The 24,947-nt window shown below is 40.1% G+C and overlaps 1 protein-coding gene and 2 long non-coding RNA genes across 3 annotated transcripts; 1 reads left to right on the top strand and 2 right to left on the bottom strand.

Moving 5' to 3' along the window:
* Positions 1-231: 231 nt before the first annotated feature.
* LOC118426754 (septin-2B-like) lies at positions 232-21,047 on the top strand. The gene is given in 15 exon segments (XM_035836311.1): positions 232-314; positions 1,136-1,198; positions 2,531-2,639; positions 4,859-4,945; positions 6,541-6,664; positions 8,767-8,901; positions 9,634-9,668; positions 9,671-9,750; positions 10,154-10,255; positions 12,545-12,641; positions 13,184-13,232; positions 13,952-14,044; positions 19,034-19,057; positions 19,531-19,621; positions 20,877-21,047. Coding segments are annotated over 15 exon segments (1,248 nt in total). The 5' UTR covers positions 232-260; the 3' UTR covers positions 20,982-21,047.
* LOC118426756 lies at positions 17,710-19,522 on the bottom strand. Its single transcript, XR_004832456.1, has 2 exons — positions 18,665-19,522; positions 17,710-18,610 (listed from the first exon to the last, which is right to left on the bottom strand). It is a non-coding gene; the product is annotated as an uncharacterized LOC118426756 (long non-coding RNA).
* A 683-nt stretch (positions 21,048-21,730) lies between the features above and the next one.
* LOC118426755 lies at positions 21,731-23,673 on the bottom strand. The gene is made up of 2 exons (XR_004832455.1): positions 23,230-23,673; positions 21,731-23,140 (listed from the first exon to the last, which is right to left on the bottom strand). It is a non-coding gene; the product is annotated as an uncharacterized LOC118426755 (long non-coding RNA).
* Positions 23,674-24,947: the final 1,274 nt, after the last annotated feature.

Raw genomic sequence — 24,947 nt, 5'->3', positions numbered from 1 at the left:
AACCGTATGTCATCACAAGTGGTCCCCCAAATGATGTGATAAAGGAGGTAGCTTCAACAGAGCCCTTTCTATTATTTCGGGGCTTGGACCACGAACCTCTTGGTTGTCAATCCTTGCTGAACCATGTCTAAACTGTGGCAGGCAACGTACAAGAAACCGGAATATACGGTATGCCTGTGGCTTTCGTGTCCGAGTGGTAATTTATTCGGTACTAACCAACCCGCTGGTTCTGTTTTAACTACCGCCTTTTTATCACAAACATGTCGGGGACCAGGGCAGGAAGACATAGGCCAGGCTTCAACCAGTACAGCAGGGTATCTGACACTGGATCTATCTTGTTCATGAAGCTTTTTTTCCATTTCAAGCTTTTTAGGTGCCTCATTCTGTGGAATTGCTGTATCCAAACTTTTATATCTTATAGTTCTGAACAACAAAAGGAGAAAGTGGTACATGAAGCATTTGTAAATGTAATTTTTCTTCTTGACGATTTGTGAGCTAACACTTTTGGGTGAATTTATGTGTGTAAACAAAACAGTCAACTTGACTGTTTTTCTGTACCAGTCTGTTTTGACCACAACTTGATTTATGCCAGTGTTCCCATTTTTTGTTTGTTCAGTGCACTTGAAAACATGTGTGGGCACGGGAAGAAGTTTCACCTTCGCACAGAATGGGGCACCTTACACATTCTCAGAGCTCGAAATACTTTCTTCTGCGTACTTGCAATATAATTTGCCAGTATCAGATAAATTTTACCAATATTAATACCATTCATTTTCTTCAATTTTCATTCCATTGAAGAGAATAGGTTCTGAAGTAGCTGGGGCAACGTCGCATGGAGGATTACAATTCCTCTGCGACGTTGCCCCAGCTAGTTCTGAAGTATATTATTTATATATCACTGGAAACTGTTTGTTTGGCATTTCAGTGATTTCAAAAAAGTAGTAGCAATTGTTATACTACTAGTATAGCAGACAGAAATCCACATACATGTTCAGTATGCCCAGTACATGAACCAGTGCAGGTAGACATCAGAGAAAAAAAAAGTTTTACCTGCACTGTAACTTAAGTGTAACCTGTATTTCGAGCCCTGCATTCAAGAAATAATCTTTTTCATTTCTCTTCTGTTTTTCGTCAGTCGGCTCGGGAAGCCATTCGCACCTCTGGGTTTTTCAGTGATGATCGTATTGCTAGTTCAAAGGTAACTCTTCCTGATAATGCGGGTAAACCCATTTCACCCCCCACCGCATTAACCAAACCATTCAAGCTACGGGACATAAGGTGTAGCAAACCGGTAGCATCCATTTTTGTGCTTTTAATTAATTCAAAAGTTCCCATGTTTTTGTATTTACGTCTCTGTTTTCCTCTAGGTGCGTCGTTTACATCACTAATCTAATTCTGACCATTCCCCTGCTTTTCTTCCATCCAGTTCACTTCTCCTTTCCTTTCTTCAGTTTTTTTTCTAGCAATTATTTTAAGTGTTGATTCAACGACCATTTGCATGCCCATGTGATTACATGTAGTTTAGACTAGTAGTAGTAGTAGTAGTTCTGTACAGTCTTTGATAGAAGTTGTTGTTGCATGTAAAATTTTGTTGAATGTAACTTTTGGAACAAATCATAATTCAAGGAAATGGAGATTGTTTTCCTCATAGAATCTTAAAAGCTGTTATATCAAGAAGATGCACGACTTTTATCAAAGACGCTCAACTTTCACTCCTTAGATATCCCTCTTTCAGCTTTCTTTCCTATAAGACTCTGCATTGTCTAGCCTTGGTTATGAGGTGTAGGTTTGGTCAGTCTAGCAAAATTCCACCCCCTAAAAGGCCTTGCTGAGAACGCTGACTGTCTTCTTTGCTAGGATAATTATATGTAAGCCTGTTACATACCTAGTAAGCAAGGCTAGACATTGTTTAGATCACAATTGTTTCCACTGTCTATTTAATGATACTAATAGTAATAGTGTTACTAGTTGTAGACTGTTCTGTAGACAGCCTGTCAGTAGTATCCCCTTTTGTTCTCAAAACAAAAGTTTTGTGCATGGTTTTTCACTGTAGTATTACTATTAGATGTTGCCTTTGTCAGTCCTTTCATTTATCCCCTGCTTGGGAAAGGTTTTCTATTCTGTTGGCAAAGTTTTACTATTTCTATCACCTATTTTCTGAGGCAGAGAATATCAAGAAGCAAAGTATTACAGAAAGGAAGACAATGTTAAACTTAAAGACTCAGGAGTTAACACAAATAAGTGGTTTTAGTTCTAGATGGAATGTTTATGAAGAGAGCATTATATTATGCAGTACGAATAATGAAAACGAAAATAGAAGACGGAAAAAATGTTCTTAAGTGAAGGAAAAAATATCATAATGATTAATAACTGACAGGTTGTCACGGGAACTAACTTATTCTTCATATTGTTGCTCCCTGTTCCCTTGTTCTTCCTTGTTTTTTTTTGTGTTCTCCGTGTTTGTGGATGCTCCCCATGTACCCATGAATGACTTGCCGTGCGGATCCTTTCCCCCATGTGCACCGCAAAGCAGTTCGTGAATCCGGAGCAACCCGGCTACGTGGGCTTCGCCAACCTGCCCAACCAGGTCCACCGCAAGTCCGTCAAGAAGGGATTCGAGTTCACGCTCATGGTTGTTGGTAGGTTCTTTAAAAAACATTTTGAAAGCAACTTATTGCTAGTGTTAAGTCCATAAAAAATGGAAGTCTTGTTTTTGCAGTGTCTGTCTGTGTGTCTGTATTTTATTTTAACACAGTTTTTTGTGGGTTTCTGGAAATTTGTGGTCAGCAAAAACTAATGTATTTGATAATTGGTATACTATGTGGATGACTCTTGGGAAGACAAAGGTCAAGGTCGATTGTGTGCCACTTGGTATACGTGTATGTGACCTTAATTCTGTAGAATGAAAGCAAATCTGATATTTTACAAATATACATTTTGCACTCACCATATTTCTTCAATTCTTGTTCTTTAACGTTTAAGTTTGTCATATAAGAGAAGAAGACCATGTACACTGTACAAACCTCACTCTATTATAGTATATAGCCAGTGAATTTTTGAAAACATGTCTAACTGGTCATGTATTGTGTTACTACTGCACTGATAGTCATTTTTCATGTTAGAGAATCATATAGATTAAATGGATTGATTTCACTCCTTCCTTCGTATGTTGACATCAGATTGCAGTTGTTTTTACCTCGTGGTATGGTAAGCTGAGACGGGCATGTCGCCAAGTTTGTAGTCTAAAGCTGGACTTGTCGGTTAACCACAACAGAGAAAATAGAACGTCACATTGTTTTGGCAAGGAATAGACTCCACGAATACATTGGGATTAGGGATACAGAACATGGGTATCAAAGACCAGTTAGAACCTTGTTACCTTGTCTGTGAAAGTTCAGGGAGGTTGCTTGTTGGGATTGGGTTTGTTTACATTCCTGTTCGGACTGTATCACAACTTAAGTAGGCTGTTACAAGATGGCGACCATATGGCCCAAACTATAGAAATAGAACACATCTGGAATTAGATTATAGGCAGGGTAGAGCAAGTTTTATGAAATTCACTCGCAAATTTACATAAAAAGATCTAGTTGCCTGAACCAATTTTTTACCGGCCCGAAATTTGGGGATATATTTTTCATACATTTTTACTTGCAGCAAAATAAAAAAAAAGATCACTTTAAAGTGTGTAACAATATGTTTAAACTACAGTGTAAGACCAAAGAGGAAATGACCCTCCCGGTTTGCAAGATTGATACTTTATGAATGTGAATATCATATACTAATAGGTGAGAAGTATAATCTTATTTTATTCTTCAAGGAAAAATCATACTTTCCAGATCCGGCAAATACAGTTAGACGTGTGCTTGTCTGATTAGCAATTTTATTTTTGGACAACAACATAAGGTTTGAATGAAAGTATTCCTTGTATAAGACAAAGTCAACAATAACATTTACCAGCATAATAGCATTCTTTTAACACTTCTAAATAGCAAGAGATCGTGTATGCAGGAACAGTGTTTTGGCAAGCTAAAAGGTCAAGGAGTAATGTTGACATACTGGGTACAAGTTTGGCCCTGAATGGTTTCTCCATTTCAATGTTTTATGCGTCTCTGATGTTGGTTTCAAGCTACATGTGAAATGTATATTTAGAAGTATTTTCCATGCTTGGACATGATATGGACAATTTACATACAGTTAATAATAACTCCTGCAAGCGTTGTTGAAAAAATAGGTCTAGCGTACTGTATTTCTTGAAATTTTCTTGATGATTGTACAGTCACAGTTTCGTTGTGACCATTTCACCAGTGGTGCCATCACTGTATAGTATGTGACAGTGTATTCAGGGCTCGAAAAAATTGAAAATTACCTGCACCAGACAAATTTTACCTGCACGACTCTGAATTTATGAAGTATTGGATCATACTAAAATTGTTCAGGAACCATTGCTATTATTTCTTCTATTTAAGATTACAATTCATATACACCTACATGTACATTATAGGACATTTATGTATAAAACCCAGTACATGGACCAGTGCAGGTAGACAACAGAAATACCTGCACAGCTCCAATTTTACCTGCACTAATCTGCATATGCAGGTGGTATTTCAAGCCCTGGTATTGCTACTGCAATCTTAGAACCATTTCCAACACTCAATTTTTTTACAACCACTGCAACAGCAGAACACAGTGGACTACTACTACTACGAAGGGCAATATTCTGTTCTGATGAAAATCATATTGTACAAAATATTGTGCAATGATTTTCTTCCTTTTTCTTGACTTCATTTTCAGAAAATTGTGTTTTATTGTGGTAACAATGCTATACTGATAAAGTTTGCTTGTGTCTATGTTTTAGGTGAGTCAGGACTAGGGAAGTCTACCCTGATTAACAGCTTGTTCCTGACAGACCTGTATCCAGAGAGAGAGATCCCAGGAGCTGCAGGTAGGTGTTGTTGTTGTTACCTCCATGAAAAATGGAGGTATAGTTTTGAGTGTGTCTGTGTGTGTGTCTGTCTGTGTGTTTGTGTTTCCGGATATTTGTGGACATCATAACCTGAGAACCTCTTGATGGACTATGATGATATTTAGTATGTGGGTAGGGGTTGGGAAGACGAAGGTCAAGGTCAATTTTGGACCCCCTGGTGTGTGACCTTGGTACTGCAGCAGAACTTCAATTTTTTTTGTATCTTTTACCTGTACATGCTATGGTCTTGATTTCTTGGTAGCAGGTAGCTTTTGGTGTAAGGAAGAAGTGGTATATGCTTGAGCCCCCTAGCAGCTTGCTCTGGAACTGTAGGAGCATTTTCCCCCTTGTAGTGCCTAGTGGCACATAAGGAAGCAAGTTTCCTTGCTGTTGCAGTAGCATTTTTTTTTCACAGTGAGGGGTTGCTAGCCCTTCTCCTTTATTCTATTGTGCTTGAGGCACCTCCTCGAACACGAGACCCCCATTTAGGTCCCTTCTGAAATACGGACACAGTGTCAACCAAGATATGCTAGCTACATGTAATTAAAGGGGCAATTTTTACACCTCACTGCATTCTTATCATCCAGTGATATTTTTGCCTCCAGGACTCAGTGGTAATTTGCATACAGCTGCACGATACGTTGTGTTCTTTTGCCCATGTAATTTGAAAGATATTTGGGAATTTGTTACAATAAGTACATATGTGCATAGATGAATTTTAGACATCCACTAAGAATGCTGTGTAATGCTAATAAGTCAAGAATCTCTTTGAGTCTCAAAATTTATGTGTACTTTTTAAGACCATACTGTCCATGACTCTTTTTTTTAATGGTTTCTTGCACACTATATTTTTGGACATTCTTAATTGTACGAAATTTATCTGTTCTGAATTATATTTGTTAGATGTATATGTAAGTTCTTTGACTTTCACACAGGGCTTTGCAGAAAAAAATGTCTTGTTTGAGCATTGTGATAACTGAAAAAAAGCTATTTTTGTTTGCTTTGGTTTATCCTTATTATTATCTTTGATACATGTACATGTAGCAAAGAAAAAAAAATACATCCAAGCAGACACATTCTATCCTAAAATCTCTTTGTGTGTAAGTTAGGCCACACTGATTTTATTTGTTGTTTCTCGGATTTCCCGACCCTATTTTTTACCGAGTTGACTTTTCAAATTGATGGTCACACCCTGTGTTGACAAAATTTCACAGCCTTTTTTCTTCTCAAATTAACTATGGGCCTCAAATTCCAGTAGCTGTACGTGCCTATTTTGGACGGTACATTTCTCATTTTTCTTCAAACTTTGGACTTTGCTACCAGGGACCCCCAAAATTAACTGTGTCAGTCACTGATGGAGCTTACCCTGGTAAAAGAACACAAATAAATGAATAAATAGGTAAATAAACTGTAACTTGAGTAAGCCCCTCAATCTCTCCTATCCCTGACTTTTTGCAAAAGTTGTTAAAAAATTTTTCTGATCGATTGACCCAATTTTTTTCTGAAAATTTCCGAGAAACTACAAATAAAATTGGTGTGGCCTTAACTCTGAATGCCGTTCAACCCCCCTACAGAGAAAATTGAACAGACAGTGAAGATTGACGCATCGACGGTAGAGATTGAAGAGAGAGGGGTGAAACTGAGGCTGACGGTCGTGGACACGCCCGGATACGGGGACGCCATCAACAGTAAGGACTGGTAGGTCACATGATCGGATCTTTCCGCATTTAAAATGGCATAGACTTTAACTTGACACTAAGCTAATTTTAGAAGAAATTCTTCTCAAATCCTCTCAAAAATATTGAACATTCCTTGAACACGTCCATAAAGCTTAGACATTCAGGTAATAAAATACGCCAAATAGCAATTACTCAGGCAACTGGATGTGGTTTTGGAAACGGTCAGGCAGAGTCTACTACCTTTCGTCAGTATATGTGGTATGTATTAAGACATTTCAGTGGTGTGTCATGCTGTTGATCGCAGTGCATTTAATCAGTTTAATGGGTATTCCATCTACAGAGTTGTTTCATTCAAGCACAAATGCAAAACACTTTGAAGACCTGTTTCCCCCTTCTACCTTGAAATTAAGTCCTGGCAAAAATAGATGGATATACACTTTATATATGGCTTTGAGTTTGTGGATGTTTGAAACAAATTTTTTGATCTCATTTTGAGCTAAAGCTGTTGTTTACTTGGCTGACCCTCTTGTTTTGACCTAGTTCTGTCTGAAACAATTTTTACGACCTTATATGTCACAGATGTTGTAGGGGATTAGCTGTACACAACACAGCCCTGTTTGTTTACATGAGCTGCCAAAACAGTCAAAACACCTTCAGTACAACACCTTTTTCTGACCCAATTTTTTTTAAATCCCACAAATGTAGCATATTGAATTAGAATATCCAATTTTTCATGTAAACAATATATAAATGTACAAACAAGTTAGTTTCTTTTTTTAATGAAATGTTGAAATTTTTCATGCTATTTTCTTCACAGCAAACAAAATTAAAACCACTGTGAAAATTCTTGTATTGTCTTCTGCCCACCTACCGTCCTTATTTCAACTGCAATCTAAAAACTACTGTGAACACTCCATTTTCTCCCCATTGCAAAATTCAATGTTAAGGCATTTATCATTTTATGGTACTACAGAGAGTCAACAGTAGACTCCTCACATAGCCATAGGGCATCTCTTACTGAGGGATTGTATGTCAAGCTGGCTGTTAACAGTGACCCATGTTATGGGTCGAACCAAAGGTCACGGCCAATAGCTGACAGGAACATGTAAACATACCCTGCTGACTGTATTCAGCTGTTGGATCAAAATTGGTTATACACTGTAATAGGTTTGGATGCATGGCAGTCTTGGGACAGAAATTCCATCCTATGGCCCCCAGAATTCCGAGCTTTATCATATGACATATTTTAGAGTTGGACCATCAAACACAAATAGATTTTCATGTGGCAAGCCCATTTGCTTTTTGGCAATACCCAAGGAGTGGAGCCAATAATAACTTGTCTTTTTCGGATAGCCTTATGAGCCATTATGTCACCAACTTCATGTAGTTTGTTACGTACAAGTAAATCAAAACTATTTAGAGGTAGTAAACCAAATGTTTTCTGTATCTGTATCTATATAGTTGATATAATTGCACTTCAGTGTAACACACCAGCTTCGCAAGCATGCGGTTATACTGAACGACCTGTCACACCTAACCGTTGCACATCAATTAGCAAGCGTTGTTTAAAACTGTCTAGTGAGGATGCCCCTACAGTACTTGGTGGCAACAAGTTCTTCCCTATGACAGTTCTAGTACAAACAACCATTTGAACACCTCAGTTCTTGTTTGATAACTCCAAAGATTTGCTAGAATGAAGTGATTCTTTTATACAACTCTGTTTCAGTAACAATTGCTATGTCAGGGCTCGAAATACCACCTGCATATGCAGGTTAGTGCAGGTAAAATTAGAGCTGTGCAGGTATTTCTGGTGTCTACCTGCACCTAACCTGCACTGGTCCATGTACTGGGTTTTATACATAAATTTCATATGATGTAGATGTATGTGGATTGTCATAAGCTGCATTGACTGTTACCACCTATAAAGTATAGAAGAAGAAAAGCAATGGTTCCTGAACAATTTTAGTATGATCCATACTTCCAAAATTCAGAGTGGTGCAGGTAAAATTTGATAGGTACAGGTAATTTTCAATGTTACCTGCACTGGTGCTGAAAAAAGTATTTCGAGCCCTTTATGTTTTGATTCACACACTCACAAAGATACTCAATGTGTGTTTTTAGCTTCAAGCCCATCCTGTCGTACATAGACGACCAGTTTGAGAGGTATTTCCATGACGAGAGTGGGCTGAACAGACGGAACATTGTGGACAACAGAGTACACTGCTGCTTCTACTTCATCTCCCCCTATGGACATGGGTCAGTACTGCAGGCTACATGCATATAGTCTATATGTTTAGTCCTTAGGCCAAGGAAAAAAAATGTTTTGTTTCCTGTTTCAGTCCTGCAAAATTAGGGTTGATACTGATAGGTAGGGATTATCTTTTTTTCTTCAGTATTTTATTTTATTGAAAGACAGTTTTGTTTGCCCTCATATTGCCTCTTATAACTTAAGAAAAGGGCAATTCAAGATTTTTCCTAGACCCCTTATTTGTATGTGAAGAATATCTTCTTACATCCCCGATTCTCATTAAAACTACCCCCCTCCCATCAGTGTTTAAATGATTTTCTGTCCCCCCTGTTGTAGACTGAAGCCGCTGGATGTAGAGTTCATGAAGGCCCTGCCCCCCTCCCATCAGTGTTTAAATGATTTTCTGTACCCCCTGTTGTAGACTGAAGCCACTGGATGTAGAGTTCATGAAGGCCCTGCCCCCCTCCCATCAGTGTTTAAATGATTTTCTGTACCCCCTGTTGTAGACTGAAGCCTCTGGATGTAGAGTTGACCCTGCCCCCTCCCATCAGTGTTTAAATGATTTTCTGTACCCCCTGTTGTAGACTGAAGCCGCTGGATGTAGAGTTGACCCTGCCCCCTCCCATCAGTGTTTAAATGATTTTCTGTACCCCCTGTTGTAGACTGAAGCCGCTGGATGTAGAGTTGACCCTGCCCCCTCCCATCAGTGTTTAAATGATTTTCTGTACCCCCTGTTGTAGACTGAAGCCACTGGATGTAGAGTTCATGAAGGCCCTGCCCCCTCGGTCAACATCGTTCCTGTCATTGCCAAGGCCGACACCCTCACACCAAAGGAGGTCCGGGCTCTAAAAGCAAGGGTAAGCTGAAAATGTTGTTTAAAACTATCTAATAAAGGATACACGTACAGTACTTAATGGCAAAGTGTTCTACCTTACAATGTTTTGAGGGAAAAGAAATTTTGAACACCTTAATCCTGGAATGGTCACCCTGGTGCTTGACGGCATACCTACGGTATTTGGTGTAGCACATGCTTTTGGCTACACCTCTGGGGCTGAGGCTTGTAACATTACATTTTTGTATAACTTACACATTTTAGGTATGTTACTTGGCCTGAAAGCATCAAGATTTTAACTTGATATGCAATGATTATTTTCTTCTGCAAATTCTATGACCATCACCATGAATAAAGTCTAAAAGCTTGATGACAAAATTGTTATATATTAAGAAGACTTAGTACAATTTTTTTGTTTTTTTCTCTAGATTTTGGAGGAGATCGCTCAGCATGGAATCAAGATCTACCAGATGCCAGACTGTGACTCAGATGAGGACGAAGACTTCAAGGAACAGTGTAGGCTGCTGAAGGTGAAGAAGAAATGTGTGATAGTCCACAGGAGTTACTGAAGAAACCATAACATTACCCATTATTTCATGAATGATATCATCAGGTTCGAGAGTAACTGACTCTTTATTCATAACCAAGATATACATACAATCCAGTGTTCTCACCAGGAATTTTTCACAGCGTCGGGCAGGGGTCCGGGGGCTGCCGAAGGCCCCCGACGGGGTCCAGGGGCAGAGCCCCGGTGGGGGGACCCAGGGGGGCGAAGCCCCCCGGAAGCTCTTGCATTTTAGGCTATTGAGAAGGCTTATTTCATCATTTTTTTAGGGCCATATCTACGATAATCGCAGCAGTCACTTAACTTCTCGTCAGCAGTTTGACGTAACAATATTTCGGGTCAAAGATTCACAGACTACTAAAAACTCATACGGTCATAAACAACAAACTTTACTCAGCTCAACAGTACTTAAAAATATTGTCCTGGTTGCCATCCGAAGTTGAAGCGCTTGTTTATAGCGCTAGTATCGCTGTTAGCAGCCGTGCGACTTTTGTTGACGGTCTCCCTGCGTCGCCGCCTCGCCGTTAGAGTTTAGACGATATTCCCACGGACATGTTTCAAGAAAATACCCGGTAAAAACCGCTGTTCCGCGTCAGATTCCATTCTTTAAAACATGTGGGACTCCGTGTTACAGTCTAATAAATATTTTGTAGAAGCACCGCTGTGGGAAAGAAAGTCCAAGGAATGTAATATTACGTTGAAGTTCGCTGTAAACTTGCACACGGCACATGACTGAAACTGTAAACAACAGCCGCGTTTGATTGATAGCCGGCGGCCCTTTGATCATATCGGAAAGGTGCCGATACTGCCCTGGCGGTTTGTGGGCGGGGCCACAAGGGGAGGCTTGTCGGCGAAACTATTAAACGCCCGGGTTTTACATACAAACTTACGATGGTTTGTATCTTACGAATGCCGATACAAAGAGCTTCAAATTTAGAACAGGAATTTTGGGAAAGCGACCCGCTCTTGCTCCAGAATTATGTCGGAAAGAATTGATTCTATTTCCAGCGCTGAAATAAAAATTACGCAACTATCAGTAACAGCCTATGTTGGTCAACCCAGCTCCCCAAATAAGGACATTCCCCGGGAACTGGCTGTTCCGGGGAGGTATCCCACCCCACTGATCACTCGCAGCACACGCGCTACTCATTTTATTTTATTTTTTTGGCACGAACGCAGGGCGGCACACGCAAAATTTAGAACAGGAAACTTTGGAACGCGACCCGTTCTTGCTCTAGAAATGTGTCAGAAATAATTGATTCTATTTTCCGTACTGAAAAAGAAAGACGCAACTGCTAGTAACAGCCTCTGTTTATCAACGCCGCTATTCCGGCTGTTCCGGGGAGAGATCCCACCCCGCTAATCACGTGCGGGCAAGGCCCTCTCGCGTCTGTGTTTACATTTCCGCGCGCGGGAACGCAAGGGGGTGGGAGGGGCTGCGAAACAGCGGTACGGCGGGTCGGTGCTGTAAAACACCTCACATCGAGCTGATAACTTCCTGAAACAGCGAAGGCGCGTGCTTGGCGCGTGCCTATGTATTTTTACTACGATATTTTTCTTTTATTCCCCATTTTTTTGCCGCTACGCTGGATGAAAAAGCAGCGTAGCGGGCTTTTTACAGCGTCATTTTTCCAGCCCACAGCGTATCGGCCCGCTATGCTGAAAAGGCCTGGTGAGAACACTGCAATCACAGTCAATGTTTTGCTTATTGTCTGTCACTTTCTTCAGGGGAATACTGCCAAAAAGGGCAATAATAATTGGTGCTATTCCACCTAGGTGTCCTTGCTAACGATGCAGTCCCAAGTGTATGGTAACATTCTTTACATTTGGGACTGCATTGTTATTAGGGACATGCTGCAGTGTGCAGTAGTACCAGTCAGTATTCCTTGAGACGCCAGCTGTTGATTGTATGTCTTGGTTGTAGATGAAGAACCTTCTTATCCATTACCCCATATTCAATAAGGGTTAATGGATAAGAAGGTTCTTCAAGATTTTTTCTTAACAATCTAAAACTATGGACAACATCACAATAAGTTATTGTGATGTTGTCCATAGTTTTGGATTGTTTAGAAAACATATTAAGATGCAGAACATCCATACTTTCCAAGCAAACAGCAAGGTTTTCAGTCTACTGATTCAACCTTTTGTTGTTTGTATTTTCTGTTTTTGATGCAATGGTTATTATAAGTTAGAGATTATTATGTGGAATGTGTTAAGTTGAAATATACAAATCCACGTTTTATTCAAATTATAGGCAGCTGTGCCATTTGCTGTGGTTGGATCCAATCAGATGATCGAGGTCAAAGGGAAGAAGGTCAGAGGTCGGCTGTACCCATGGGGTGTAGTTGAAGGTAGGAAAGTCCTTGTAAGGACCATTCCATTTGAAGATAGAACTTTAAAACTTTATTGCACGACATTTGTACATGGTACAATGTATGGCAACAACAGTTACTATTACACAAAGTACAAAATAGGTGTATAGAATAAGACTTAACATCCTAATTAACACAACAAGAAGGGCTAACACAAGATATAATGTTACAATCGAGTTGGGCTAATCATCACTTTCAGTATTCTTTCTAATAGCAAAGCAGTCTTTCATATATTTGCCTATCTTTGCATTATGGGAGTTGTGGCATCTAAGATATATACAAATCTGTCTGTAGCATCGAGTCTCTTGAAATCTGCTATATAAAAGACAGGATTTTTGTCCATTGAAAAGGAGGTGGTGTGAGACATTAAGCATGGTACATTAAGTGTGTGTAAATGACTGCAATAACCTTGTCTCAAGGTTTCTGATATGATTTTGACTTAAGGAACCACAAGACAAATATTTGTTGGAAGTATTGCCGTTTCGTTACAAAATGTTCTCACATTTAACTCCTTTTTGCAGTGGAAAACCCTGAGCATTGTGATTTCATCAAGCTGCGAACCATGCTGATGTGAGTATTGCACTCAGGCGAGGAAGTACCATCACAAAATACTCTACAGCTAAGATGAAAAGATACATCACATGACATGCCTGTTTGTAACAAATTTCAAAACACATGTCAAAGTTTATGACCTGTGCATTCTCATGATTTCTTGACCTTTTTATTTTGTTTTGTTATTGCCACACAGATCTATTTACCTAAGGCCTAGCAAAAAATGTTGTGTCTGCGGTTGCAAGTCTGAAAAAATTAGGGTCTGTCATAAGGGATTTTCCTTATCATATTTTATAGGTTTTGACCAAAGTGATCCAGCATACACAGTTTAACAGAACATGTAAAACATGCAAAAATCACTCCACCAGGACACTGGCATGTTCAACATCATATTGTGATCATCATGCTGATGACAACATTGAAGTGTGTTTATGAATTGAACAAAGAAGTACAATATTTACTTCACATTCTTACTTCAACTGTGTAGAGCTTTAATCCTAAAGTGAAGTACAAGAAGTCTGTATATAATTTCATCACTAAAATTAATAATTTTATGTCCCTTACATGTCGACACACACACACAAAAACAAACAGAAACAAGGCATTTTCCCCCAGATCTAACATGTATCAAGACTGGGGTACCTGTACGGATGAACTTTCATATGAACAAAATATATTTTTCTTACATAAATGCATGTACATGTGAACACATTGATGGAGCAGTCCCTTCCCTGCAGCACCCACATGCAGGACCTACAAGAGGTGACCCAGGATGTCCACTACGAGAACTACAGGTCAGAAAAGCTGGCCATCAACAAGCGCCGGGCCGGGTGAGTCATACCAGATGTGCAAAGGCCTGCCTGCGTTTTTACCCACCCGCGGGTGCCGCCATTCTCCTAGGTAGAGTCAAACCCGCGTCCGAGAACCACACCTGGTTTTTACTCTGCTTACCTGCCCTCCCAGGGTTGGACAAGTTTTCTCAAATTCGCTTGTCCTATCGAGCAAGCAGCCTGTGTTTACACAAGCTCTCGCTGGCTGGAGTTAATTACCCCCTCCCCAAGGGCGGCGGCAATTGTAGGGCCGGCCGCTAGGGGCGCGATTTTAGCCAGGCTATCGGGCAAGTATATAGAAAAATTACTTGCCGGAATCAATTGCCCAAAATTCAGATGTCACTGTTATATGCATTGTTTACTTCCAGGAATGGAATTCTCATTAATGCCTCTATTTCACTGTGCTGACCATTTCTTGATGTCATGACTATAAAACATTAACAAGTATATCAAAATCGCACTCAATGGAAAAATCTTACTTGCCCGATCGGGCAAGTGGGTATAGGTCATGCACTTGCCCATGTAAGATTTTTCAGTGTGTGAGATTTTCATAAACTTGTTACTTTTCACAGTCATGGCATCAAGCATTGGTGCACACAGAAAAATAGAGCCAATGATAAAAGAATTCCATTGCTGGAAGTGCAAATACAAAGAAAAATGTTATCTAAATTTTGGGTATATCTGAAAGCTCATTGATATCTAAAAGCAGGACGGGTCAAAATATTAGGACGTACGGCGCGATTAAGCAGAGTACAAACCAGGCGCAGTTCTAGGATGCGGATACGACTCTGAGTAGGAGAATGGTGCCTTAAGTCCCAGAACGGTTTCAATTCACACTGCAAGGTAGCTCCATACCCCCTCAAAAAATCCTCTGCTGCAGTTCACTACTCATCTGATAGAGGGTGCTGGTGAGCTTACCACTATTCCCTCCCTGTGGATAACTATCCTTTTGGGAACATTGATAAGACGTTTTAGTTGTGTGCAGCTACAGCTTTCTCACTCAAAGCCTTGCTTTTATCAATTCTTAATGTCTTGGCGTGCAGCTTTCAATTTTTTTCGTGGTGGATTTCTGGACGTTTGCTGCTTTGGTGCCTGTTGTCAGTTGAAGCCAATCTGTGACTTATTTCAATGTGTCTGTAACCGTCAGCGAAATCCATGTTGCATCAAATTGACGCGTGTCCCCAGGAATTCATTGAATGGCAATTTTTGACAGTATCCTTTGCAGACCTTGTATGCCTCATCTTGTGTTTTTTGAGAACATATCTTCAACCTCAGTCATGCAGTTGAATCATGAAAACTTGAGTCTAACAACTGGTTTGGGTGCAGCTCATTCCTCAACAGATAGAGGGAGCTGTTGAACACACACAAATTCCACCGTTCTCTAGTTTTTGAAAGGCTGATGTTGAAGATTGCTTGTAGGTCCTAGTAGGCTACACTGCTAATTGAAGCATTAATAATTATGGGTTTATTGCTTACATTGATGAAAAAATTGTTAAAGAGCTTATTAATTGCAATAATTTGCACGCAGTCTATTGCTTATGTTGCCTGTAGAGTCTTTGCCAATGTGCATAGATGATTTTTTCTAGCAGCTATGATTGTATGTAATATGTATGTATTCTCATATTTGTAAGGCTAACATGTTAATGATTTGGTTGATTCAGCTCTCTACATTGTTTTGTGATAGGGCTGTGTACCTAAACCCTGTACCCTTGTACCTAAACCCTGTACCCTAGTACCTAAACCCTGTACCTTAGTACCTAAACCCTGTACTCTTGTACCTAAACCCTGTACTCTTGTACCTAAACCCCGTACCCTAGTACCTTAACCCTGTACCCTAGTACCTATACCCTTGAACCTAAACCCTGCACCCTAGTACCTAAACCCTGTGCCCTTGTACCTACACCCTGTACCCTTGTACCTAAACCCTGTACCCTAGTACCTATACCCTAGTACATTGTACCTAAACCCTGTACCCTAGTACCTAAACCCTGTACCCTTGTACCTAAACCCTGCACCCTTGTACCTAAACCCTGTACCCTAGTACCTATACCCTAGTACATTGTACCTAAACCCCGTACCCTTGTACCTAAACCCTGTACCCTAGTACCTAAACCCTGTACCCTAGTACCTGAACCCTGTACCCCAGTGCCTAAACCCTGTACCCTAGTACCTGAACCCCGTACCCGAGTACCTAAACCCTGTACCCTAGTACCTGAACCCTGTACCCTAGTACCTAAACCCTGTACCCTAGTACCTAAACTCTGTACCCCAGTACCTAAACCCTGTACCCTAGTACCTAAACCCTGTACCCTAGTACCTGAACCCTGTACCCCAGTGCCTAAACCCTGTACCCTAGTACCTGAACCCTGTACCCGAGTACCTAAACCCTGTACCCTAGTACCTAAACCCTGTACCCTAGTACCTAAACCCTGTACCCTAGCACCTAAACTCTGTACCCCAGTACCTAAACCCTGTACCCTAGTACCTAAACACTGTACCCTAGTACCTAAACCCTGTACCATAGTACCTAAACTAGTCCATCGGTTCAGGATCAGGTCTGGACTTGTAAGTACCTGTAGCTGTAAAATTGTTTGAATTAAGTTCGGACCTAAACACCTAAGCACTAGTGAGCACCACTTTTTCAGACTACGTAAATCCAGTGTCAAGGATGACAAATTATGATAACCTGCCAGTTAAAGATTAGGAAAACTTAAAACTTTGACTCTTTGAACTTAAAAAAATTGAAAATGCGTATATGTTCCTTCAGATTTTTTATGCCTGCTCAGTACATCTTGATCACAGAATGACCTCGTCTCGCGAGATTGCAGGAATAGGTCCAAGACTTATGTGATTTTTCTCCCTAGACTTGTTTCGAGACTCAAATATGTAAATTCTTTAACAAAAGTGACAATTTACCACCAAAAAAGACACCTGAGTACATGTACATGTATAACTTACAGATAATTGTGTTTAGGTGCAAGTTCAAGTCTGGACCTATACCTGTACTTAAGAAGATTTGTTTAGGTACACAGCTCTATCCCGTAACTTCATCCAGAATGATTAATCATAGTTACAATCCTGCTAACAGATCACCATCACACACTCATTAAAGTAAACTAAAATGTTAGGTTGAAAAGTCTACTACGCTATGCTAGATATACTCCAAAGTCAAGTTCAATCCCGCATCACATCAGTGTTTTCATGATTTGTGACTCCCCAAGATACTTAAAGATCGTGCACATTCCAAAAGGTTGACAACATTCTACAACCATGTTATACCAACCTCAGGGCTCGAAATACCACCTGCATATGCAGGCTAGTGCAGGTAAAATTGGAGCTGTGCAGGTATTTCTGGTGTCTACCTGGACCTAACCTGGACTGAGTTTTACACATAAATTTCCTATAATGTAGGTGTATATGGATTGTTATTAGCTGTGTTGACAACTTGACTGTTACCACTGTATAAAAGAAAAAATAGCAATGGTTCCTGAACAATTTTAGTACGATCCATACTTCCTATATTCAGAGTGGTGAATACTTTTTTCCTGCATACCTGCACTGGTGCAGGTAAAATTTGTCTGGTGCAGGTAATTTTCAATGTTACCTGCACCAGTGCAGGTATGCAGGAAAAAAGTATTTCGAGCCCTGAACCTACATTTTGTACCTTTACATTTTGGCAGGGGCTGGGTCAGCCTTGTAACATCACAGCACAATCTTCAAACAGCTACAAGAGTCACAATTTAGAAAAAAATGGTGTCGCTTGAGTGAGAAGTGGACTTTGGAGTATATTTAGCATAGTATACTTGGCTTTTGAACCTAACCATTTAGTTTCCTTTAATATCAAGCCTACTGGGACCAGGGCTTCACTCAGCCAACCAGGACCATTGCAAATGATGAACTGATTGATGGTCAATGTTAGACAGCGAGGGAACAGTGTAGTTCGAAAGGTTGACCTACGACAGTGTAGTTATTTAAACGTTTGGCCTACTACATGCAAGATTTGACCAAAACCAATTCATTTAGATGAAACTCCAGATCATAACGTTGTCATGAGAATTTGCAAGAGTTACAAGAAATGTCCAATATACATATTTATCACTGTACTCCTCTCCTGTGAAGACATGATTTCTACTTCCTCACCCGCATCCTTTGTCTGTTAGAAGTTTCTTTGTTTGGATTAGAAGTTCCTCTTTGTTCGGAGTTCTGACAGTGTTTTTGCTTTCTATTGTCTTTTGCACACCTTTAAACATAGTTGATTAGTATTTGAGATATAGCTGCTCTATACAGGTATGGCTTTTAGTGACCATTGTTCTTTTCTTCTGTTTCCCTGCACGCACCTCACCTCATCTGACCCCTCCCTCCTCTTCCTCCTGGTGCTCCTCTGGGGTTACTATGGCAACCTGTCTGTGTACATCCCATCATCCTCCTGGTGCTCCTCTGGGGTTACTATGGCAACCTGTCTGTACATCCCATCATCCTCCTGGTGCTCCTCTTTGGTTACTATGGCAACCTGTCTGTGTTCATCCCATCATCCTCCTGGTGCTCCTCTGGGGTTACTATGGCAACCTATCTGTACATCCCATCATCCTACTGGTGCTCCTTTGGGGTTACTATGGCAACCTGTCTGTGTACATCCCACCACTTTCCCATCATTCTTCACTCACCTGTAAGTATACTGAATACACCAAGGCAGTGAGTTACCAAGCCTTAGAACAACTGTTCTTTTAAAAAATTGTTCATAGTATACAATTGAAGGGCACCAATTGTCAGAATATGAAATTGAGAAGAAACAAACATGACTCCAAACCCAAAAGGATTTGAAAAATTTAGAAGCAAACAGCAAAACGTGCAAGTGTATGCTCCAACCAATTCATGAGGACCGAAGCTGAAAACCCCACCTACAAACACGCATACACATCTTTGCTGCATATGTTTTAATGCCTGTTTTTGCTATGTGATCTTACCTGAAATTTTGCCTTCCCTACTCAGAGCTGCAGTTGCCCTCGGGCACAGGTGGGGATACTCCTATGTTGGATGTTATACCATGAGAGTAAAGAGTCTTCCCCAAAGAATCTCCAACATAACCAATACATTTATCAACCCACAAACATGTGAAAACAATTGATAACTTTTGCTGATTGAAGTCAATAGTTGCATGTTGGAGAATCTTTGCTCAGTTTTTGTCATATTACCTTGGTGTCTGGGATTTCAATAAAACCACACCTTTAAATGTGTGATAATTTTCCTTTGTATGACGAGCTAGAGGTTTTTTTTAATACTAGTAATGAGGTTGTAATGCAGGGGTAATGTAGGTGTTGAAATGTTTGTAGTATTGACTTCTTGAAGTAGAAACAACTTAATTCACTTCCTCTTAGAATCACTACTTGTTTGGAGAGTTGTGTCTACGTTTTGTTAATTTTGGGGTGTCATGTGTCGTTGAACCATGTTAAGGGGCGTTGTTTTTTTCTTGTGTTTCCCCCCTGAAGTGGCGGCCCTGCGGCGGCGGCGGTCAGTGCCATGAAGGGAGAGGGACAGGGTGAGGAGAAGGACAAGATTCTTCTGGAGAAGGAACAGGAGGTAAGCACCCTGCACACCCCTCCTGTGGAGTGAGCCAGTCCAGATCCTCACAGCACCCACCTGTCCATTTTCTGTTCTACCATTTTGTAGCCTCTTTTTCAGTTCTAGGATACGACCCACATTGTTCATTCTTCAAATTCTGATTCAAATCGTTCTGTTCAGTCGTGGGCTCATTTTTCCGTTGTTCCGTGTTCTTGGATACAACTCCAATATCATTTGTTTTTGGTCCTCACTTACTTCTAGCTTCAAATTGTTTCTGTTCAGTCGTGGGCTCATTTTTACGTTGTTCCCTGCGTTCTTGGATACAACTTCAATATCATTTGTTTTCTGTCCTCACTTATTTCTAGCTACAAATTGTCTGTTCAGTTCTCTACTCTACTTTTATGTCTTCTTCTTTTATTAATACTGTCCCTTTTTCCTTGTTCTTTATTTTTTGTACACCTCTCTACTGCTTCTGTTCTTTTCTTTCTCTACTTCTCTCGTCTGTGTCTACCCCCCTCCCCACTGTCACCACCATGCGTGTATGTGAAGTTGCGTCTTGTACAAGAACGTATCGAAGAGGTTAAAGCAGAGCTGGAGCGGCTGGAGGCAGAGCGGCTGCAGGTGGCGCAGCTGGAGGAGATGCACCTGCAACAGCTGCAGCAGCTGCAGATCAACCCCTGGGTGCCGCAGCCCAGCCACCTCAGCCTGCTCTGATTATGTGTGTCTACACTCTGTCTTCTCTGTCTGAGTTTTCTTTTTATCTCTCTATCTCTTTCTGTCAGTCTCATGAATCTTTTGAATCTATGTCTTCACACTTTCTGCTTGCTATATTTGTGATGATACCATAGTGTAAATGCTAAAACCTTTCACAGAGCTTGATTATGAGCAATTTTATGTCATGAGGGTGGAATTTTTTGGAACAAAATGTTGTGTTGAAAAAAACGTCCTAGGAAGCCAATATTGGGACATAAATATTACATCTATCATGTGCACTTATTTCTCTTACACAGTTACATGTGATACAATGTAGCAGTTAATATGACTTGGAATTATACATTTATTGTGTGCACTTGTTTTTGTCACAATGCAACATTTATCGTGTTCACCTGATTCTCTCCCAAGGCTACATGTGAAAAAATGTACATTGTAGCAGCTTATGTTACTTGGAATGCTGCATTTATTCTGTGCACCTGATTCCATCCCAACGCCACTTGTGAAAAAACGTAGCCGCTTGGAATTTAACAATAATTGTGTGCACCTGTTTCTCCCACAGCTACAACGGATGCAGGAGATGCTGGCGCGGCTGCAGCAGCAGATGCAGCAGCAGCAGACCACGCAGGTGGCGGGCGCCAACAACGTCCAGTCGCACCACGTCTGAGCTCCGGACGCCATCATCACATCGCGCTCGCGTTCACACCGCTGCAAAATGTCACCACAACTCAAGTCTAGGGCTTACTGTGAATTCATTTACGTTTAAAACATTTTTCAGCACAGCAAAAATAAAGACTTCACTACAGTTTTTTTTAGTGTCTTTCCGTTTTCAGTTAACACAAAACTAGAAACACAATGCAAGACAAATGTTTTAGGTGGGTTCACTCTCCTGCAAACTTGAAAACACAGCGAAAATTAGTAAAAGTTACAGTATCGTTACTATATGCTTAGGTGTCAGTACAATACTGTGTAATTTCATGACTATGAGATATTAGTTATACTTGTATAGTCTTTTGTTTTTTTACTATTTCTGCTGACACTGTTGCCATTATCAAGGACACCATTTATTGTGGGGCGGGTAAGACTAAGAGCTTAGACTAGCTTCACTTTTTGTAAAGGTTTAGAAGGGTCAGTCAGTGGTTACGGGCACTTCTATGAAAATCTGGTTAAGATGCAAGTCCTATCCTGCCTTTTAGTAAAAATGCTGTTATTCGAATGCCTGTTGATACAGTTGATTAACCTCAATCCATGTAATCTACTTGCTATGCAGGAATTTCCACAAACAAATTTATTTACTAGGTGTGTAATGTTTGAAGTTTTAGATTTACCCAATTCGGAGACATAGGGACTTTAGGGTTACCGCACCATTTTCACGTGTATTGCCATCATATAATGAAAAAGTAACCAAACAATGCAAAAAGAAGACCAATGTAATTCATTGTTACTTTGTGGACAAAGACATTTTTCAGTTTATAGTCCACACAACAACTAGATGATACTCTGGATAGATTCTTAACAAAGTGGGGAGTTCCTAAATTCTTATTGCATAGATTGGACATCCCCTTATTCTCTACAAGCAACTTATAGATATCTATGACCTGCACAAGATTGTTTGTCACCCAAACTACAGGCCACATAATGTCTTTTCTCTACATCCTCTACACTAAACAGAAAGTAGCATCGTATTCGTTACCAACAAAATCCAGGTAGAATGATGTCTTTTTCCTATGCCCACTTCACTAAACAGAAGGTAGCATCGTATTCGTTACCAACATAGGTTATTTATTACCACATAATCCTTGCACATGTACACATATGCACGTTGCCTTTTATACAGCATATAGCACTGCTACGGAAATCAGTTATTGTCTAATAGAATAAGTATTTGTAACGTGTATTTGACATTAGGGTATATTTTAACGGGTATATTTACATTAAGTTCATAATCACACTCTACTCTTTGTATGCCAATTACATGTGTATGCATATGTTTGCTAATTTTGCATCAGCTTTTTACAGTTTATAGTATGGTAGAATATATTTTTGGCAACGGCTGAAAATATTGATGCATACGTGGATGTCATCCATATAATCAAATCAACATGGCCAATCTTGAGTATGTTACAGGGTTACAATATTCTCAGTATGCTATCACCAAAGGCAACAACAACTGTCGCTACTTTCTTGACAAAATGAACGAACTATAGTTTCTTTATATTCAAATATCTTCACTGAAAAGCATTCCTTTTTTATTCAGAGACCGCTATATGATGCATAAGTTTTAGGAGAAAGGTTACAAAACTGATATTGACAGTCTTCTAAGGTGAAATTTCCTGTTACAATCATATGCCAGTTATGATATATGTTTCAAATTCCAATTGTATTCTATTCTGTTCTTGCAGCTATTCTTGCTTTCTTTGTGTTCTGATAGTTTAGCTGTTAATTTTGGGATGTGATATTGTCATGCCATTTTAACTTGTGAGCGAAGTTTGAAATGTACATCTAGACTAGCAGGTAAAAAGCAAACTGGTCATATATATGCTGCTTAAAGTCTTATTACAAAATGTATTACCATCTCTTCTGTTTTAAGTGCCTTCATATGCATTATGCTCTTTCTGTTAGTTAAAAGCTACTGGGTGTTTTCTACGCAAACTTGTTGAACTGAAAAAACAATGTTCCACACAATATCTACATTTAGTATTCCGAGCAGCTTAAGCAATGTAGTAGTATTTCTATCAAGATACTCAACTTGCAATGTTAGATAGTACATGTCTACTCAAGTCAGTTGAATTGTTCTTCACACTGTACCGGTAGGTCTTCAAATTCCTAGCCTGGTATCCAGCCATATTATAGCTCCCTCTTTGTATTTGCGTAGAGGACAGAAGAGACTCGGGAGCTATAATACGGCTGGATACCAGGCTACAAATTCCAGACAACTTTCTGCACATTAGACTTGAAATAGTTAGGAACTTTGTCGGCACTGGTCAGTCTACACGTGATGTAAAATGGTGTATAGTTATCAATGTACACATATAGCATTAGCTGCTATTAACTCTAAAGCATATTTTCAAACATTGAGTAACAATGTACAGTACATAGTAGGGGTAGGACTAGCTATTGCTCAATGATAGCACTTTATTATAGTTTTTTATGGGAAAGGTTTACGACTTGAGAATGCACAACTAGTAGGTGCTGGTTTGTATTTTGTATACCATGAAGGGTGGTTTTGTGTTTTTCCTCTTTGAACTACAGATCTCCCCACCGACCAAATAACCGTCTCTTCTTGGTGTACGCATAGCTAAAGCTGTTGGGCTGTGTAGCTAATAAATGTTTTGGAGGAAAAAAAGGTTTTGTTGTTTTATTTGATACGGTGTGTCAGTATTAGGGCTGGGTACAAAACCGTTTTTTCTTATTGGACCAGTCCAGAAAAAATGGACCTGAAAAAATCTGGTGGACCGGATGTTGGTCCTATTGGAAAATGAACAGATTATATGATCATGCATTCACACGTTTCAGGTCTTACCGGGCGAGGCAAATAACAAGAGTGAAGTATATAGAGTATTGTCTATAGTCATTTCTACCAAGTTTTACAGTCAATAGTACAGAGGCAGTTAGCCTTGTAGGATTTTAAAATGCCAGTGGGAGTCGAATACTCCACAAAACAGATGTCTTTGTTGCGAAATGGACCATTGTTTCGAGTATCATCCATTCACAAGTTCTCATATACTGAATCAGGTCCAAACCTGGACCTGATCCTCTGTACCTGAACCGGACCTGAATTTTCTGTACCAGTCCCTAGTCAGTCTACTACACAGAAAATAGTACTGGTACCATGTTGCTCCCAAAGCAGTTTTCTCTTTCAAAAACTTGAAAAAGATCCTGTTGCAGCTATAGAAAATGCTGCTAGGGGGCTCAACCATTTGTTACATGTACTTCTTCCTCTGGGCAATTGTTATCTACCACTGAGAAACGCCACTCAAATTTTGTGATTGTGCATAGCCTTTAAACTCCAAGCAGATCCTACAATGGCATAAGATAGTAACAAACTGGCCAATGCGTAGTCAGTCAAAAGGTGTCCAATTGCCTTGTAGTCAAACACACTCCTAAGCCGGCTTCACTCTGCCAGCTTTTGATACTATCTTATGCTACCGAAGGATCTGCTTGGAGATTACTTAGGCTCTGTGAATCTGTTAAAAGACTGACTCCTCTGGCCAACGGTCTCCCCTAGCGTACTATTGACTATCCAACTTCTACTACAAAACTGTATTTGATCCGTGATCCTGGTAGAGGCTAATTGTGCTGTCTTCAGTAGCCTGGATTCCAGACCCCCAGCCCGATCTCAATATCTATCAGGGTCTACTGGCAAAACAGTTGTCCAGTGTATGCTCTGGAAACAGTCTAATTTACAATAAGATCCACGGTGGTGTAATACATAAGTTTGCAGGGATTTCATTTCGCGGTAGCGGGAAAAAGGACTTTTCGCTGTGGTTTTAAGTTCGCGGTAGCACCATGCACTGTAGTCTCTTACTGCTATGGAAAAATGTTCACAGTGGTTTTAAGTTTTCGTTGAAGCGGCCACTGCAAAAACCACGAACATTAAACCACCGCGAAAGTTTCTGCATTTACAGTATTC

The sequence above is a fragment of the Branchiostoma floridae genome, chromosome 11 (genome assembly GCF_000003815.2).
Source record: "Branchiostoma floridae strain S238N-H82 chromosome 11, Bfl_VNyyK, whole genome shotgun sequence".
Taxonomy (NCBI): domain Eukaryota; kingdom Metazoa; phylum Chordata; class Leptocardii; order Amphioxiformes; family Branchiostomatidae; genus Branchiostoma; species Branchiostoma floridae.
Note: the sequence above shows the minus strand (reverse complement) of the source record. Positions and strands in the feature narration are given on the sequence as shown.